The sequence below is a fragment of the Myxocyprinus asiaticus genome, chromosome 15 (genome assembly GCF_019703515.2).
Source record: "Myxocyprinus asiaticus isolate MX2 ecotype Aquarium Trade chromosome 15, UBuf_Myxa_2, whole genome shotgun sequence".
Lineage (NCBI taxonomy): Eukaryota > Metazoa > Chordata > Actinopteri > Cypriniformes > Catostomidae > Myxocyprinus > Myxocyprinus asiaticus.
In genome coordinates, this window is record NC_059358.1 from 17,209,750 (window position 1) to 17,229,596 (window position 19,847).

General features: G+C 37.7%; 2 protein-coding genes across 3 annotated transcripts; both read right to left on the bottom strand.

Annotated features, from left to right (window-relative positions):
- Window positions 1-96: 96 nt before the first annotated feature.
- Window positions 97-5,011, bottom strand: LOC127453312 (gap junction alpha-9 protein-like). The gene is made up of 2 exons (XM_051719636.1): window positions 4,873-5,011; window positions 97-4,314 (listed from the first exon to the last, which is right to left on the bottom strand). The coding sequence occupies exon 2, from the start codon at window positions 4,290-4,292 to the stop codon at window positions 2,796-2,798; it is 1,497 nt and encodes a 498-aa protein (XP_051575596.1). The 5' UTR covers window positions 4,293-4,314; window positions 4,873-5,011; the 3' UTR covers window positions 97-2,795.
- A 4,070-nt stretch (window positions 5,012-9,081) lies between these two features.
- LOC127453331 (rhomboid-related protein 2-like) lies at window positions 9,082-19,806 on the bottom strand. Of its 2 annotated transcripts, XM_051719662.1 has the most exons (9): window positions 19,277-19,806; window positions 18,796-18,842; window positions 18,492-18,715; window positions 14,087-14,235; window positions 13,398-13,510; window positions 12,091-12,191; window positions 11,937-11,997; window positions 11,754-11,815; window positions 9,082-11,273 (listed from the first exon to the last, which is right to left on the bottom strand). In XM_051719662.1, the coding sequence occupies exons 3-9, from the start codon at window positions 18,705-18,707 to the stop codon at window positions 11,091-11,093; spliced, it is 885 nt and encodes a 294-aa protein (XP_051575622.1). In that variant the 5' UTR covers window positions 18,708-18,715; window positions 18,796-18,842; window positions 19,277-19,806; the 3' UTR covers window positions 9,082-11,090. The 2 variants fall into 2 exon arrangements, with proteins under 2 accessions (XP_051575622.1, XP_051575623.1); XM_051719663.1 differs by lacking the exon at window positions 18,796-18,842.
- Between the last annotated feature and the right edge of the window lie 41 nt (window positions 19,807-19,847).

Genomic DNA, 19,847 nt, shown 5'->3' on the forward strand with positions numbered 1-19,847 from the left:
CTAGAGCAGAACTGTTGTTAAAATTGAGAGAAACATGAGACTGGTAAATAATAAGAATTTACGAAGTAACATTTATTTTTTTCATCAAAATTGTTCTACAAATTTATGAAAAATAGTTTAAAGCCATAGTGTGACATGTAACAAGAGATGACAACATTTTAAAGCTGACATTAATGGCATCAGACTTAGATGTACAGACAAAAAAACAGTAATACACAAGTAGTATGCATATTTGGATTTAGTGATGTAATAGAAAGTTCCGTTCAGGCCTAAACTTTCTATTAGCCGTCTTCCACTGTAGGATCTGGAACATTTCACAAACGTATAAATTGGACTAGCAGTGGTAGTTACTAAGCCAACTTCATCCTGCTGGTAAAAAGTGCATGATCATTAAAGATTGCCCAGTTGCCCATTCATATCTTGCTAGCAAAAAGCAAAAATGTTTTCTACTTTTTTATATCTTTCTGAGACTTTACATATTCCCACTGTTGAAACCTTGTTTAGACATGATGATTGTCCTTAAATGGGTTCCTATAGCTCATGTAGAGCATGGCGCTTACAAAAACAAGATTATCGGTTTGATTCCCAGGGAACATACAAACTGATCAAATGTATACATTGAATGCACAGTAAGTTGCTTTGGATTTTCAGAGAAGTATCTAAAATTTGGCATGACTGCACTGTAATTGTTGTGACCAGTTTATGTACCTGTAACAAATACAGGACAAATCACTTTTGAAAGTGTTTGTTCAAATTTAGTAAATAATCAAACTGACGATCCATTGAACAGGTTGTTCTCTATTTTAGTCACTACTCTTTATTGAAATATATTGCTAATCATTCTTAAATTGATATGTAAAGAAAACAACTACAATATATTTAAATATTTATATTAAGTGTAAACACTTTAACACATTAAAAGAGTCAACTGGTGTAATATGGAAAATACAGCTCATGCACTTTTGAATTTTCTGTCTTTCTGTCCTGATTTATAAACTGGGAAAACTTTAATGTCTGAGCTTTTTAGACATTAACAACCAGTGGCAGGCCGTACATTTAAAGTCTAGGCCTTCAGTGTAATTCATGCCATTAAGAAAACACAGCTTCACAATGAATAAGACATCCTATGCCTTTGGGCATCACACATTATGTCGCAGCTAACTAATAATACCAACTGACATTTTAAAAACACGTCCACTCACGAAAGCCAGAACTTGAAACAACACTTAATGCTCAAGCAAGCCTAATTTTAACTGCAGCATGACTGTTTTGTGAAATTAACGTCTCCCGAACAGACATTCAAAAATCATAATTTTTCATATGAATCTACCAAAGAGGTCTATAATACCTGGGAAAATCTATCTAATAATATTTGAGATTTAAATGTTGCTTGCAATAAATTTCGTTTCATCAGGGTACATGGTTATGCTGCATTCCATTCAAGTTGGATTTGGGATATTCCTACTTGATATCTCTGACCATAAATGCATTCCAATCCCCCGATATTTGGAAGATGACATTTAAGGGAACAAAACTGCAATGTTCCCGTTAGCTTAGCAGAGGTTTGACTCTCATTAGAGATGTCTCCTAGCAACCCAACCGATAAACAATGCTGCAGGCTAGCAATTGTGCTTCAGGTGTACGATTATCAAAAGAGATTATAAAGTTTTATACACCTGTTTCTGCAGGCGCTTGTTAAACAAGCTTTAATATCATGTAATGTGGAAACGAACTAATTTATCGATATTACTTAAAGTGAATGTTTATCACTTCTCCCTGAGTGTCCACATGTTTGTGTGACATCATGCCCCTGCATCTCGGCGAAATCAGAGTTGAGAATTTCTGCAGGAGCCTACAGGTTGTAATTCTGACTTCAAGATGCATTCCATTGCACTTTTCCAAGTAGGAAGTTGTAAAATCCGACTTTCCGAGTTGAATGGAATGCAGCACTACTTTTCAAAACTTGATCCGACACTGAATGCTCAAGCAGCCTAATTTACACTTAGAAAACTCCTGATGTTGCTATAACAATGCAAAAAGCACTTACCAATTTACTTGAAGTGAAAATCAGTCCTCCTTTCCTGTTTAATAAATTAAGCAATCACACGGTCATGCAGAACATCTCGTGTTTTTAAATCCATAAGGATCTCTTTCTCAGTGGTGATGTGGAAGTGACAGCCAACTTGTCAGCTAGATCTCCTGCTTTTCGCTCTTGAATTACGTAACTTAAAGCGTGACTGCGTCTCTCAAGGCCAGCTAGAAGGCCGCGAACGGGACATATCCTAAAGATCACACCCACCAGGAACAAATAAATAAATCTGATTGGCTGATGAATCTGACAATCTGACTTTAGTTGCCCATTCATTTGCACTGTTGAGGGATTTCTGTAGAAATTCTGAAGGCTTGAGGGGTGGAGCTCAAACTCACGCGCTGCTTCGAGCATTCGATTTGCTTGTAAGCAACAAGGAATAAATTCTGACTGGATACACTTTTCGATTTTCTCTGTTTGTAGATTAATTGAGAGTGGAAAGCAATTAAAAATACATAGGCAAGAAGGTGATTGAGAATGAAAGGATGAAAAATATTGATTTATTTGGCATGTTAGGCCAGCAGAGTAGGCTTTGCTGGCCCTGAGAATTCGCCACTGTAAATAACAACATTATTAAAAATATGAATTATTTAAAGGAAATGTCCAGAAATATATAAAAAACTTGCCAAAAATGTAATGTGAATATCCTGAAATGTAGGTAATTTAATAACTAATCTTTAATAGTGAATAGACTTAAAAGTTGTTGTCATATCTGTAAGTCTGTGGGAGCTGCCCGTCTGCTACTGGCACTGCTGGCCAATGAGGTGCGACGACTTGGGGACAATCGTTGTGGACTATGCCGGGACTCTGAGCTGGATTCTTCGATTGAATCAGGAGTGGTGGGCCTACTTCTTTTGGGGTCAGACCTGGATGAAGTACGTGCCCGCACAGTGGCATACGGACAGCTGGCTTTTGCGCCTTCCAAAGAATCAGAGTCTGAGACGTTACCTTCAACAACTGTCGAGCAATTCCAGGGTGCACTGACTTTCCATGGCTTCTTTCCCACACCAGATGATGTGTGAGAAGAATCCCTGGGGTGGCTTGAGGAGTTTGAAGTCTTGGACTCCAGCTCTTTATTATGTGGAGGTATGTGGGCAGAATCGTCACCCTCCTCTTGCTTTGGTGGTGTAATGGAGTCACAAGGTGGCGAGCGTGTGTCACTGCTAGTATTGTTAGAATTGCTGTTGTGCTCAGTGGGACTGTGCTGTGAGTACTTTGGGGCATCAGAGCAATTTTTAGTTGGCATATCACCCTGAACAGGCAAGAAACTGGAGGATGGGTTAATCAAAGGAGGGTAGGCAGATCCATCAGTTGGTTTCTCCAGCAATAGGTTGTAGCCACTGGGTGCTGATGCAATCGTGGCTTTGCGGCCAGTGGAGGTCCCGATGCATGTCTGATGCACCACAGAATCTTTCTTCAATTTGTTGGGATAGTAGCTGTCATCGATATCGTCCCTCAACTGTGGGTAAAAGTTTAAGATGGCCTTCTTCAGCTTCTTGTAGCCAAGGTGCATGATCTCCAAAATATTGAGAAACAATGAGATGGCAGCTATGCATTGCATAAACACCATGAAGACACTCTTCTCAGTGGGTCGAGACACAAAGCAATCCACCGCATTTGGACAGGGCTCCCGCTCACATTTGTATAGCGGATTTAGTTGGAAGCCATAGAGAAGATATTGTCCAGTCATGAATCCCACCTCTACTGCGGAGCGGGTGACTATGTGAGCCACATAGGTGCGCAACAGGGACCCTCGCAGTGGAGCTTTGTTTAGCTTCCCCTGGTCAATCTGCCGAAGCTCACGTTCAATCTTGCGCCGTACCTCTGCCATCTCCAAGTCCACTGCCTCAAGTTCACGTCTCAATGCCATTTTTTTGCGCTGACGTTCTTTCTCGAGGGCTCTGAGGCGGTAGAGGGCATGGCCCATGTACACCAGTGAGGGTGAAGACACAAAAATTACCTGCAGCACCCAGTAGCGGATAAGGGAAATGGGAAATGCTTTGTCATAGCACACGTTGCGGCAACCAGGCTGCTCTGTATTGCAGATAAAATCAGCCTGTTCATCATTCCATACATCCTCCGCCGCCACTCCTAGCACTAGCATGCGGAAGATGAAGAGGATGGTCAGCCATATCTTCCCCACCATGGTGGAGTGGATATGCACCTCCTCCAAAATCCCACCGAGAAAGTTCCAGTCCCCCATCTTCACTCTTGCATCTTTGTGTCTGTTCAGAGGAGATAAACACAATGACTCATGAAAATTAAATGCGCAATTCCATTAATGAAAGAAATTAAATACTGACATGTATTGAAGTAAAACATGGTGAAATTAAGTACCAATAAAGCACCAAACAATAAGATTGTACAGCATGTCCCTTTCATGATTATTTACAATTCTTTCGCTTATTAATTTTCAGTTGACATTTTCCAAGAGAAACTTAAAGTAACCCAGTAGATTTATATAAATGCACAAACCAAAAAAATGGGTTGAATAGCATGCATTGTTTTAATCAAATATATGAATAAGGTGTAATAGACACAAAATGATTATGCCATACTGAAGCGTGATCACAAAGTCTCCATCTCAAGTGTAAAAGCATCTCAGTCATATCGGGTGTAATTACAGAAGGCTTTTAACTAACATCACTGAACAACTAACTAAATCGTAAACAGCAAAACTACTTGTGCAGTTCTGCAAAATATTATCAAAATGCATCGCTATTTCTAGCATCTTTTTGGTGAGACTAAATATAGATAAGTATAATTGTGAAACACAAACATACCTTTACCAAACAAGCAGAAAATGAAGTAAATAAGAATCTTCATTGTAAATCAAAACCTACTCCAACACCCTCACATTGTTAAAGTACAGAAAGCTGATAAAGTGAATCTAAACTCATGTCATCCTGGTCATTGTTAAAGGTCTTGACTAAACACAAAACATGCAGGTCTTCTTGGTTCCAACTTATAGTCATGCAGGAGAAATCAATGTGCCAGCCGATGCCATTTACCTTACAGCAGAATGGACAGACTGCCGGTGATTTAAACCCCCGCGGGTCATGCAGGCACGACGAGGCCACCAAAATATTTAAAAATCGTTGGTGCACTGCACATCTGACGCAAAACATCACCTAAACTTTTGTGACCCCCACTTTCCTCTCTGCTGGCAGTGAACAAAGGTTTCCGAATGTGCCGGGGTCTGCTGGCAAGCACACTGCTTCTGTATGTCAGCAGCATACAGTGCGTCAATAACCAGTACTCCTCTATAAACATGAAAGTAACACTGAATTGATTCAGCATGCCAACGCTGCCAATGCTTAAATAAAAGATTGCGGAATGATAAAGTCCCCTTCCCTATGAATTTGATGCTCGGCTACACTTATGTACACTTCATGCTCCTGTGCTCTTCATCACAGAAGACGCTATTCATGTGTGTTTGATTGCTAATTGACACCCGTTATGGAATGATGTTTCAGCAGAATTGCAAAAATAACTCAAGCTATATGCACCCTCAAATCCATGCCAACTGGAGCCAAACTCGCACATAACCTCAACTCGTGCACATTTTTATACAGAGAAATTAAGGCCTGTTGTCTTTTTTAAAAACAGAAATAATGGGTGACATTATTAGTGAAATATGGAAGAATATAGCAAAAAAGCTGAGGGGGAATGTGTTTATTGTTATCCATGACAGTGATCACTGCTACAACACCACTCTTTCTAATGGCACTCATCCACATAGCCTACATTGGCACTACTTTTATTAAGTCAATACTTAGCAACACAATCAATCGGTCATGTCCGATTTCATACTCTGCTTGGTCCAGCCCAATGTAATTAAGTTGTCTCTGCTAGTTGTGGTGATATTTTATTCCATTTAAAAAAAAATCAATGGTGCAGCCCCATTAGACTCACTAACTATGCTGTTGGTTGGTTTTATCAGAGGTATCTATTTAAGGGCATGTCAGGCAAGTCCTATTTAACATAGTCTCTTCATTACACAATCTGATTCAGACTAGGCATATTTTTAATGAAGAGCTGAACTATGACAGTGTTCCACAAATTTGGTATCTTAAGCTTATATGAGTATGTTGAATGCATATTTGATGTTATGTCCTTATATTCAAGATGCATGTCCATATTAATTCATAAATATGATCTTATTTATACCTCATCCTGTTCCTCATAACACAAGTTGAGAATTCTCTGTGGCTGAGCCATCAAGGTGCATTAACAATAAAAATAATTGGTTTTACGTTACATAATTATCAATAATGTACAAGCATTACATGAGTAACTTAATCAAGCTTCATACAGTTTCCCTAATGGGGGAGTTCACAGCTCACTTTAATGTTTAAACTACTTTACATTACTTTAGGGTACAGTAGATGTGACAGACAATGACTAAAATCCCACATCTAACAATATATGTTGATTTGCACAAGTATCTGGTTGTAGGTAGCAGGGGGTAGCAGGGAAATGCCCCTGGAGGAGGCCAGTTGATCATTCTGTATGCAAGTCAGGGCCAAATAATTGAACTTTTGATAAACATTTAGTTGAAAACACTGTCCCAGACATAATCAGTTATTTTCTAAGAATAGCCTAGAATTAGATTAATACACATTATTCTTGGAGTGAGTTACCCAAATATTTTAATTAATTCTAGAATTCTGGTGTCTACTGGTATGAAGGTTTCACTAGTCATAAAGTTACCTAATTTGTCTGGTTGGTCATCATAGTGGGAAATGGCTGATTCAAGACATTTGGCCTCTTAACAAAAACCCATTTCTCATTCTCAAAGGTTAAACCAGGTATGGGCAATTTCTGTAAATTTAGAAACATGCATTGAATGCTCAATGGCAGTAGAAAATCTATAACAGCTATTCAGACCTTTGTTAGTACAAGGGTCAGGGCTTTATGGACATAATCACTTAATGAAAACATGCTTAAACAACCAGTGAACAATTACAGTGCATCCGGAAAGTATTCACAGCGCTTCACTTTTTCCACATTTTGTTATGTTACAGCCTTATTCCAAAATGGACTAAATTCATTATTTTCCTCAATTCTACAAACAATACCCCATAATGACAACGTGAAAGAAGTTTGTTTGAAATCTTTGCAAATTTATAAAAAAATAAATAAAAATAAATCACATGTACATAAGTATTCACAGCCTTTACTCAATACTTCGTTGAAGCACCTTTGGCACCAATTACAGCCTCAAGTCTTTTTGAGTATGATGCTACAAGCTTGGCACACCTATTTTTGGGCAGTTTCTCCCATTCTTCTTTGCAGGACCTCTCAAGCTCCATCAGGTTGGATGGGGAGCGTCAGTGCACAGCCATTTTCAGATCTCTCCAGAGATGTTAAATCGGGTTCAAGTCGGGGCTCTGGCTGGGCCACTCAAGGACATTCACAGAGTTGTCCCGGAGCCACTCCTTTGTTATCTTGGCTGTGTGCTTAGGGTCGTTGTCCTGTTGGAAGATGAACCTTCGCCCCAGTCTGAGGTCCAGAGCGCTCTGGAGCAGGTTTTCATCAAGGATGTCTCTGTACATTGCTGCATTCATCTTTCCCTCGATCCTGACTAGTCTCCCAGTTCCTGCTGCTGAAGAACATCCCCACAGCATGATGCTGCCACCACCATGCTTCACTGTAGGGATGGTATTGGCCAGGTGATGAGTGGTGCCTGGTTTCCTCCAGACATGACGCTTGCCATTCAGGCCAAAGAGTTCAATCTTTGTTTCTCATGGTCTGAGAGTCCTTCAGGTGCCTTTTGGCAAACTCCAGGTGGGCTGTCATGTGCCTTTTACTGAGGAGTGGCTTCCGTCTGGCCACTCTACCATACAGGCCTGATTGGTGGAGTGCTGTAGAGATGGTTGTTCTTCTGGAAGGTTCTCCTCTCTCCACAGAGAAATGCTGGAGTTCTGTCAGAGTGACCATTGGGTTCTTGGTCACCTCCCTGACTAAGGCCCTTCTCCCCCGATCGCTCAGTTTGGCCAGGCAGCCAGCTCTAGGAAGAGTCCTGGTGGTTCCAAACTTCTTCCATTTACAGATGATGGAGGCCACTGTGCTCATTGGGACCTTCAATGCTGCAGAAATTTTTCTGTTCCCTTCCCCAGATCTGTGCCTCGATACAATCCTGTCTCAGAGGTCTACAGACAATTCCTTGGACTTCATGGCTTGGTTTGTGCTCTGACATGCACTGTTAACTGTGGGACCTTATATAGACAGGTGTGTGCCTTTCCAAATCATGTCCAATCAACTGAATTTACCACAGGTGGACTCCAATCAAGTTGTAGAAATATCTCAAGGATGATCAGTGGAAACAGGATGCACCTTTTGAGTGTCATGGCAAAGGCTGTGAAAACTTATGTACATGTGATTTTTTTCAAAGTTTGCAAAGATTTCAAACAAACTTCTTTCACGTTGTCATTATGGTGTATTGTTTGTAGAATTGAGGAAAATAATGAATTTAATCCATTTTGGAATAAGGCTGTAACATAACAAAATGTGGAAAAAGTGAAGCACTGTGAATACTTTCCGGATGCACTGTATGTGCCGTGTGACTGGATTTTGTTTTTCATTTAATTTTAAAAATGTTTCAGTAATTTTAAGAAGCTTTCCATGCAGAAAACACAAGTAATAATACTAAGCATTCTGAAAAACCTCAACAAATGCTAATATGCCATTAATAATATCACACAAGTGTAAATTAAATCTGTCAAAATTGATTTTCTTTGACTAAAAAAAAACATGGAATGTTCTATTTAGACTGGCAAGAACACTGTATCCATATTGGCCAGCAATCAATTATGTTTTTTTGGAGAACCCCCATCAGCTAATTAGAATTGATGGAACAGAGGGACTCAGAATAGCATTTGTTGTGGGAAACCTTCCAATGTAAACTCACTTCACCTTCAACCACTCATCTGCCTGAGCATTTACCTCAACAAATTCATCAACCAAGACACAAAAAGCTCTAAAACAAGTGAATATAAAATATTTATTAAATAGGCCAGTATGGACAAATTGGTCTTTAAAATGTATAATACATTAAATATTTTTTTTTCTGTAGAACTGTCCAAACAATTCTCCTAAAACAACCTACAAATATCTTACAATTCCAACCTTAAACCCATCTTTAAAACAGAATGACATGGTAACAGGGATTTTTTTAATTGTATTTTTTTAAAGGTAATTCTAGATGCGTGTCATTAGCACTGATTTGACATAATTTCATATTGATCACAGATCAATAGTTTATGCAATACCACATTTGAACTACATTGGTGTGACCTCAGTTTGAGGTCTGCCAACATGTTGATCAGCGATGCCCTCTACTGGAATTCTAAGATGAGAATCTAAGTCCAGTGAGAACTACATGACATTACGTTGTTTTTTTCTAGACTAGGGGTGGGTAAGTTGTAACCGTGAAGGTACTTTTTGGCTCCTTGCATAGATGACAGTCTAAAACCCATCCTGAAACCACAAATTGGAGAAAGGTGGTCTATTTATTAGCCGAGTTTCAGGCCTATAACGGTAGGGTTAGAAATGGGTTTAAAATTAGGGGCTCGTCACCCTGTCAGACAATAATCAAGGAACCTTTCTCCGGTGGGCACTGATACTGACCATTTCCTGCCTACAAACATGCCAATCACATTCTGAAACAAATTTTTTCCTCCACCCAATTTGGAATGCCCAATTCCCACTACTTAGTAGGTCCTTGTGGTGGCACGGTTATTCACCTCAATCCGGGTGGCGGAGGACAAGTCTCAGTTGCCTCCGCTTCTGAGACCGTCAATCCGCACATATTATCGCATGGCTTGTTGTGCATGACACCGCGGAGACTCCCAGCATGTGGAGGCTCATGCTACCCTCCGTGATCCATGCACAACTTACCATGCACCCCACTGAGAGCGAGAACCACTAATCGCGACCACGAGGAGGTTACTCCATGTGACTCTACCCTCCCAAGCAATCGGGCCAATTTGGTTGCTTAGGTGGCTGGAGTCACTCAGCACACTCTGGATTCGAACTCGCGACTGCAGGGGTGGTAGTCAGCGTCAATACTCGCCGAGTTACCCAGGCCCCCCTAAAACAATTAAGTAAAAATGAAATCTTTGCATTTTATCAATAATCTTGTTAATAAAATGACAAAGAATTTCAAATAACCATTAATATTCTGGGTTCAATCCAATTTAAGCAATTTTTGGAGGGTTTAAAAGGCAGAAATGTAAAGCTTATAATTTTATAAAAGCACTTTTACATTAATTACCCTGTTAAACCACGAATTATTCAAGCTGTAAATTTGTTTAAATTGTCATTTTAGGGTTTCGGGGTTTGTTGACATGTCATGGCAACAAAGCTATAAAATTGGCTATAACTTTACACAGAAATGGTTAGTAAATGATTTTATCACAGTAAAACCATGTGTACACACATATTGTTCCATTGTAAGTGCCTCACTCGGGAAATGTAACCCAGATTTTTGCTTTTTTTTTAAAGAGAAAGAGAGGTAAGTCAAAATAATTTTTTGTGGTAATCAACATTATGCCAGAAATGCTGTCTATTGAGCTCAACTTGTACTGAACCCAGAATTTTCCTTTAAACTCCTCACCAAGTGCTCAATAATCCTGTTAATAAAAAATAAATGGTCCTGTAGAAACAAACCCATCAAAATACAAATATTAAACTTATCTTTTTTCCTGAGGATTTAAATATATGAGGAGGTATGCATAGGTGAATATTTGGATATCAATTACAGCATTTCACAATCCAATTCAATCCAATCTATAAATTAAATTGTATTTACTTTAGAAATCTATGTAGTGTATTAGCATCCAACCTTGAATCTGTTAACACAATGATTAATAGAATTGTCTTAGAGTTTTATTGACCTGAGAAAGGCTTCTTTAAAATAAAATAAAAAACAACAACAATTGTCCATTGTGAACACGGGCATTGTGAACAGGGCTTAAACCATTACAGATATGCACCCTCACACGGGTGCTGGGGACAAGAAGATGTTGAAAATGACAGCAAACAAGAAGAAGGCAATGTATCCCACAATGCACATCCAGAAGCGAGGGTCCTTCAGGAGCTCTTTATTGTAGTTGGTGAAAAACACATAACCAATAGTCATGCCGGCTATACCACCGCCAATGTGAGCCACAAAAGACACCTGACAAAGAAAGATATGGGACATTCTCAATGAAAATGTAATGATAATAAAAGAATACATCACCTTGATTAAAAGAGATTCCAGATATGTGTTGTATGAAAACTAAATTCAGAGGGAATTCTTGTAAGATGTTTGAAGAATCTATCAATTAGGCCTGTAGCCTAAAGCATTCTAATCAAGCATGAACAAAACCAGATACACCGGTTTAAATGTCAGATTCCCTTTTAGAAGTAACCAACAAGGCAACAAGATACACCCTAACTTCAATGAAAGAAAATATTTCATCCTTCAGTTAATTTGTCTGGTAAAAAGTGTCAAAAACATAAAATAAAAGAGGTAAATTAAACGGAACATTTTACCTAAATTAACTTTAGGATTTAAAATGGTTTAACTGTATAGCTACAGCAACAGGCAGACAAAAAATGTATGGTTTATGATCCGCTACTGCTTAAATTCAGTGAAAAGGCAAAAGAGTGTCACCTTCATGGCAGTCTCATGGACAATAAATCTTCTGTAAATTGCAAAGCCAACATCTGTCCCAACTGGATAAAAAAAAAAAAAAAGATTAATTAAATATCAGGCAATAGGTCAGAAGTCAGGACTCAATGCTTAGTTTTTTCAGATGTCAATAGTACAGTAGAAAGTAGAAATACAAAGACGCACCAATAAGAACAATAACTAGGATCCGAAACACTCCCAGAATCGGAAACATCTCCCTGAAATTCTGTAGGAAAACGAAACTTTACAGTTTGGATGTTTGAATATAAAATTTGAATCAGAAAAAAATCCCATCAAATTATATAACTGTAAATCTCACCACCACAGCATTCATGAAGTAACCACCCATGAGGGCATAGACACCACCTGAGGCCCCCACAAGTGCACTGAGAGGATCAAAAATGGAGCTGGCGAGGGAACCTGAAAAAGGAGTTATATAAATATTATACTTTTTAGTATTTCATGAGAATATGCAGGGGGGCCAGAGAAGAAGACTAATGTCTAATATAATATATATAGAGTACTATGCTAAAGTTTTAGGCACTTGTGAAAAATGTTGCTTAGAGAGGATGTCTTTAAAAATAATGCCATAAATAGTTTTCATTCATCAATTAACATCATACAAAGTCCAGTAAACAAAAAACAGCTAAATCAATACATGATGTGACAACCTTCGCCTTCAAAACAGCACCAATTCTCCTAGGTACACCTGGACACAGTTGTTCTTGGTTGTTGTCAGATAGGATGTTCCAAGCTTCTTGCAGAACTTGCCACAGTTCTTCTATCTATTTAGGCTGTCACAATTGCTTTTACTCATCAAGTAATCCCAGACAGACTCAGTGATGTTGAGATCCGGGCTCTGTGGGGGCAATACCATCTGTTGTAGGGCTCCTTGATCTTCTTCTATTCAATTCTATTTGCAAAGGGAATGCTGAAATCTAAAATTATATTTCCTTCTGATACAATAAAAGCAGAATATATGGAATAACTGTTTTAAGACCAATGTTTTTGTGAAAAACTATAATGTGCCTTAGACTTTTGCACAGTTCAGTATATAGTTCATAAATATCAAATATATACTAAAGCAAAAAGTTCAACAAAGTAAATTCATATCAAGCAATTTCTAAAGTTTCTTTCCAATTGGCACAACACAGAGTCTGGAAATGTTTTTAATTTCAAAGGACATTTTAAGACTTGAAGCTTGTTCTGAATGGAATACTCATGCACAGCCTACTGAGTACAACACATTGTGCAGAGTCTAACAAACATTTTAAACTGTTGTGCACTATATTGCTGTCACAACTATCATGTTGAAACTAACTTTTGGTAATCTAATCAAACAATATTAGTCAAAAAGTAAATAATAATATTGCAATGAAAATAATTTCAGGTTCATTCATCACTCGAAACAGAAGGCCAAGTCAAGGCATTGCAATGTGAGATACAGTTTCCCATGCAGTGTGCTCTCGTTGTATACTCCATTTGCCAAAATATGCAGTAGGTCATCTAGGTATAACATGTAAACAGAAAATTTGCAAACTGTGCACAGAATGGTACCCATAGTATCCCAATAACAAAACAAATAAAGCATAAAAAAACAGACTGATTATACTTGCAAAAGCCCACCTGCAAGGACCCCAGCCATATAGACCATGCCCACTTCAAAACCTTTATGCACCAGCTCCAGGGGTATGCCCAGCAGCAGTTGCATCAACAGGTTGCCCATGATGTGCTCCACCCTAAACAAAGAAAGTACATATAATACATATATCAAACACCAATAAAGCACTAAAGTTGATGTCTGCTACAGATTTCAACCAGATCTGACATTCTACAGTTGAACAGGAGTTACATATGGTCACAGAAAGAAATTGATTATTTGGATTATTTTCTTCATTCGTGGATATTAAATGGATAGTTCACCCAAAAATAAAGATCCTGTCATCATATACTCACCATTATGTTGTTCTGAACCTGTATGACTTTCTTATGTGGAACACAAAAGTAGATGTTAGGCAGAATGACAGCCTCAGCCACCATTCATTTTAATTGTATGGAAAGAAAGATGCAATAGAAGTAAATGGTGACAGCCTAATATTCTGTCTAACATCTTTTGTTCCATGGAAGTCATTCAGATTTGGAACAACATGAGAGTGAGTAAATGAATATTCATTTTGGATTAACTATCCCTTTAAGTTCTTTGTCCTCCTCTTGAATAGGCTAAACAAATGTTTTTCAGTGAGTAAACAAATTGTCTCACAATAGAAAGTCATACTTAAAGTGCGGCGAGTAGAGAAAGGAAGCAAGTCCCTTACCCGGCATGCACAAACATGTAGGAGACAAACCGCCATGCCTCTTCACGTTGTTCAGGTTTATAGGTAAGGGGACTCTCCCAGATTCCCGTACCTAAGGTTATCCACTGCTTCTGGGGCTTCCATACTGCATAGTAGATAAATACTGCCAACTGAAACAGGTTAAAAAAAAAAAAAAAAAAAGAGGTTGACCTAAGGAAATTGCGTACACAATTTTAAACACCACTGAAGCCACAGTGTACTTTATATTGTTCTGCTTTTGTTGAAGCCTTGCATTATGGAGTATAAAAGGCTCCTTTTAAAAAACAATTTGACTTTGACTTAATATTGAAAATTTCAATTCAGTTCAGTTTTCACCCATAAAAGCTAAGGGTAATTTTTTTTTTTTTTTTTAACTGACTGTTGTTCTTTATTTTTTTATGTAATTTTGTTTCACGAATGAAGCAAGGGATGTAACACCAATAACACCACGTTAGGCCTTTCACTAATGTTTGACCTGAGAAAACAAAATGAGTAAAAATATATATAAACATAAATAACTATGTAATTGTCATAGAATTAGTGTATCAGATGAAGGAGACAAGGGGGTTTTTACAGGCAACTGACAAATTCAAAATATATTTAAAAAAAAAAAAATTGTAAAACAATATAGAATCAAACCATTTCCTATTATTTCATAGGGATAGTTCACCCAAAAATGAGAATTCTCTTATCATTAACTCACCCTCATACCATCCCAGATATGAATGAATGACTTCAGCAGAACACAACAATTTTTAGAAGAATATTTCAGCTCTGTAGGTCAATACAATGCAAGTGAATGGTGATCAGACCTTTGTAGCTCCAAAAATCACAAAGGAAACATAAAAGTAATCCATAAGACTCAGGTGGTTTAATCCATATCTTCAAAAGCAATATAATAGGTGTGGGTGAGAAACAGAAAAATATTTAAGTACTTTTTTTTTTTTTTACTCTAATCGAAACGAAGTGAAACGAAACAGTCACCACGTGACTTTCAGATGTAAAAGTGAAAGTGGAGATTTAGAGTTTTAAAAAAAAAGGATACATTTTGATCCGTTTCTCAGCCACACCTATTATATCACTTCTTAAGATATGGATTTAACCACTGGAGTCTTAACAGATTCCTTCTATGTTTTCTTTATGTGATTTTTGGAGCTACAAAGGTCTGATCACCATTCACTTGCATTGTATGGACTATAGAGTGGAGATATTCTTCTAAAAATCTTTGTTTGTGTTCTGCAGAAGGAAGAAAGTCATGCACATCTGGGATGGCATGAGAGTGAGTAAATGATGAGAGAATGTTAATTTTTGGGTGAACTATCCCTTTAAAGGTGCAGTATGTAAGTTTCAGAAACCCACACTCCATAGGGACGAGAGTAAGAGAGCATCGGCCAAAACAATGACGTAACGTACAAAGAGACTGAACATGATAAGAGAAGGACTAACGGCCATGTACACGCTGCAAAATTTCGGGAATTACATCCGCATATAAATGTGGGATTCACTCTTGAAATAGCAATGATTGACATATTGATAACCATAGCATTGTTTGTTCCTGAATAAAGCAGCCTTTTTGACTGAAATGGTTGAATAGTCTGCTGACTGACTCACTCATAACAGTCCCTTGCCGTCACCTACTGACGTAACAATGTAACTGCACTGAAATCGTTGAAAAATCCCCACCAACACTAACACACAGGCTGACAGCCTGTCTTGTCACAATTTATATTTTTAATATCTAATATACTAGTTTCATGCATTTAAACAAGTCTTTTGGAACAAACATTATCATCCCAAAGTGTCACATAAATCATCCAGTTGTTTTTAGGGTAGTAAATACTACATTGGTAAATAATGCTAGAATTATTCTGTTGGATGTACACTACTGTTCAAAAGTCTCTTCTGCTCACAAAGCCTGCATTGATTTGATCCAAAATACAGTAAAAACAGTAATATTGTGAAATATTATTACAATTTAAAATAATAATAATAATAATACAATAGTAAAATGTAATTTATTCCTGTGATCAAAGCTGAATTTTCAGCATCATTACTCCAGTCTTCAGTGTCACATGATCCTTCAGACATCATTCTAATATGCTGATTTGATGCTCAAGAAACATTTCTGATTATTATCAATGTTGAAAACAGTTGTGTACAAAAATAAATTTCAGGATTCTTTGATGAATAGAAAGTTCAAAAGAACAACATTTATCTGAAATAGAAATCTTTTGTAACATTATACACTACCGTTCAAAAGTTTGGGGTTAGTAAGAATTGAGTAAGAACTCTATAGTATCAATTCAGCCTGATAGTATTTTGCCATCCTTTTACTGCTGTTTAAGAAATAAAAAAGGTCCTTAAACAGGTCCTTTTGAAGTTACTGATTGCTGCTTTATCACTGCTTTCTGAGATATTATGAAATAATTATTCCTGTGCCACTGCTGAATCTGAAAGTGATACCATCCAGTGAGTCTGGAAGCCATCTGATTATTTTCTACTGTTTTTGAGACATTTCAATGTATTTTGAAGTCACATGCTTTTACGGGTCTTCAAGTGCCTTATATGTAGTCCCCTGGTATATTTGCCATAGTTGCCCTTTTGGGTCTGCTGCTTTGTCACCCTCTAAATCCAGTATTACTTGGAGTAAGCCATTTAAAAGAAGAATAGTAGCTTATCTCTCTTTGTTATATAACACTGGAATGAAAATGTATATATATTTTTTATTCTTTATCAACACAAAAGCCTGTTCTTTTATGTAAGCCCTTTTTTTTAATAAATAGTATATAGTTATGCATATTATGATCAAATAAATATATTGTATATTTTGTATAAATTGTATATTGCGACTAACTTATGGTGGGGACCCCCCCATAAGACTTGATTCAATACGAGCTCTGCATACTACCGAACTATACCAGACAGTTTACTGTTGCACTGCACTGTTATGTTGCATTATTGTATGTTTTGTATGTCATGTTGTACTACGATCAAGAAACCAGCGTATTTGCATACATTTATCCTGTATACCTGACTTTTAGTATAAAGAGAAGATTGTTGAAATTATTTGAAAGTTACGAAGCAAGGTATCTTGCAATTCGTCAGCATTAGCAGGCAAGATCAAGTTAGCTAAAATTACACAGATCAATCTTTATGGCACTGTATTTCACTTGCTTTGCAGTAATGTAAGCTTACCTGTCAAATAAGAAGAACGCCAAGTCAGTGTCGGTTTTGATCCCCAAAAACCGAACGAATGTCCCTCCAGGAATCAAATGCCCTGCCGATGTTCACTCTAGTTTTCGCTTGACCACGATCACGTTCCTGCTTAGCCAGACGGGATTTAGTAGAAGGCTCTCGGGAGCGCGCATAAACGTCACATCCTTTGGATTTTCCCGGCAAAACCGACCCTCTCCCTTTGCATGAAAATCAGTCTACAGGCTTTAATATGCAACCTAGGAAGTCCGGGAAGGGCTAATTTTTTTAAGTTGCGTTACAAGCCGTTCACACATTGGCAAAAAAAAAATTATTACATACTGCACATTTAAAGGTTGGGTTAAGATGATGCCATCTAAATGGGGTTTCTTGACTTTTTAAATCTTTTTCATGACTAAAAATTCAAGAGACATGTTTGTCACCATATTTTGATAATGACACAAAACAGATAATACAGAAGAGCAGAAAAAATTACTCCCTGAGACGCAAGGCAACTAGGCGGAAGAAGAAAACAAGGACATTTTAACAAAGGTTTAAGCAATATGCGTGAGCTCACTATGCCAGTTCAGTTGTCAAAAGGCAGTGTCCAAAATGATGACCAAGCAGTATTAAACACATGTTAAGGCTCATGCCAATAAAAATGAATAAATACAATTTGTGTAAGTAGCAGATATAAACTCTAGTTAATGCAGGAATTACTCTTTTTCCAGTGGGAGCTTTTGCCAGTTTAATAACTTGATATTCAAAACACTGATTTTGAGTGACTAGTGGCCTATTTTGAGACATGCCCATGGAAACAAGGATGAATCTGATTTTCAAACACTGTGGCTAAGATTTGTCATACAGGAATAGGAAAGTGGAAAGCTAAGCTCAAAAGACTCCCAGTTCTTTCACAGTGCCACATCCCAACCTAAACATTCTAAAATGAATGGAAATCTACTGGTTACTGTGAACAGTTCTTGCAATGGCTTAGCATTAAAACTTTATAAGTTAAAATAATAATTACTAAAATAATAATAAAGGCAACAGGCCTGTGGCACAAACTTTGGAGTGTTTGGTATAGTCTGACATACACTTTTGGTGACAGTAGAAACAGTTTTCTTTATCATATCACAAGAAAGATAAATGTCTAGTGATACAAAGGTTACTGTTTTGAGTCAAACATTGACAGTACCTCTGCTAAACTGATGAGGATGATGAAAATAGGTGGCGGACAGCAGTTGGCTCGCTCCAAGTACGTCTCTTGTAGCTCTTCTGGAAGCATCCATCTAGAGACTTTCTTCTGAAGCTTCTCTACCCTCCGACCCCTTCTACTCTGTTCTGCTCGGTTCTCACCTTCTTCATCCCTCTGCACTGGAAAAGTATCTTGCTCTTCAATGTCATTGTCCATTTCTCTGACTTGAAAAGAGAAACGCACATCAGAGGGTTGTTTTGGCTGCATGGAAAAGAGTTCAATTTATACCCATGACTGTCAGTACCTCAGTCAGTCTTGGGAATTACAGTCTATGACGATAAGTTGGCGTTTCTGTATAAAAAAAACAAAAACAAGCATAAAAGACGACGACATTTCGACAGGCACCGTGTACAGAAGTTTAGTTTCATCCTCACACAATTTTTTTTCTTATTTATTTTTGTCCCTGTTATTTACTCTCTTCCGGAGTTATTAGCTCTTCCAGCATAAACAAACTCATCCTGCCTGGAATTTATTTTCGAGGTCAGGTCACTACACTTTTTTTTATAGCATGGTATTTCAAAAGTAATTTTCTGTCCTCTTGTGTGACAATGATTCATATTCATTTAAACACGCACAAAGCTTGACGCGGAATAACAATGTGGTCAACCGAGCGCGTGTTCAGTGATAGTTGCATTTGTAAGGCTGCAAAATAAAAATAAAAAATTGGTACTCAAACCTATATTAAATCTATATACATGTATAGTACTCGAATCGATTCAACTTACCCCCTTCTGCTCGTGCACCTCACACGAGCCAAGCAAATTTGTCCAGGAGTCCACGCAGTCCAGTGAACAGTAATGTTATTTGAAATAAAAATCAGATCAAAACAGAAGCTATTTTTTAAAAGATATCAATGCGAACATTTCAAGATAGTTTTGTGACCACAACAAACCAAAGGACGTTCTCCCTGAACGATAATTACAGACTTCATACAGCTTTTCCGGTTCCAGTCTTCCTTTCTCTTGTTACAAACCGCAGGGTCTGCAGGATAGTTTTGCGTTTACTTTAGTTGAACAAAAACCAACCTCTGATCCGTCAAAGTTGGGAAGACGCCCTCTTTACCTGCGTTTCCTCAAAAACAAAAAAACAAACACCTGAAGTCACGTGACTCATAATAATTTCCTTTAAACAGTTCGTCAGAACGATGCATAACAATGCTGAAACAGTAGATTCTAAAAAACTTAAAAGACAGTATCGGTAAAAACAAAGTTCAACTAAACTGACTAAACCCATTCAAAGAGAAAAATATGGCATCGATACTTTAAAAACCACTAGAGGGAGACACATCCTTGAACA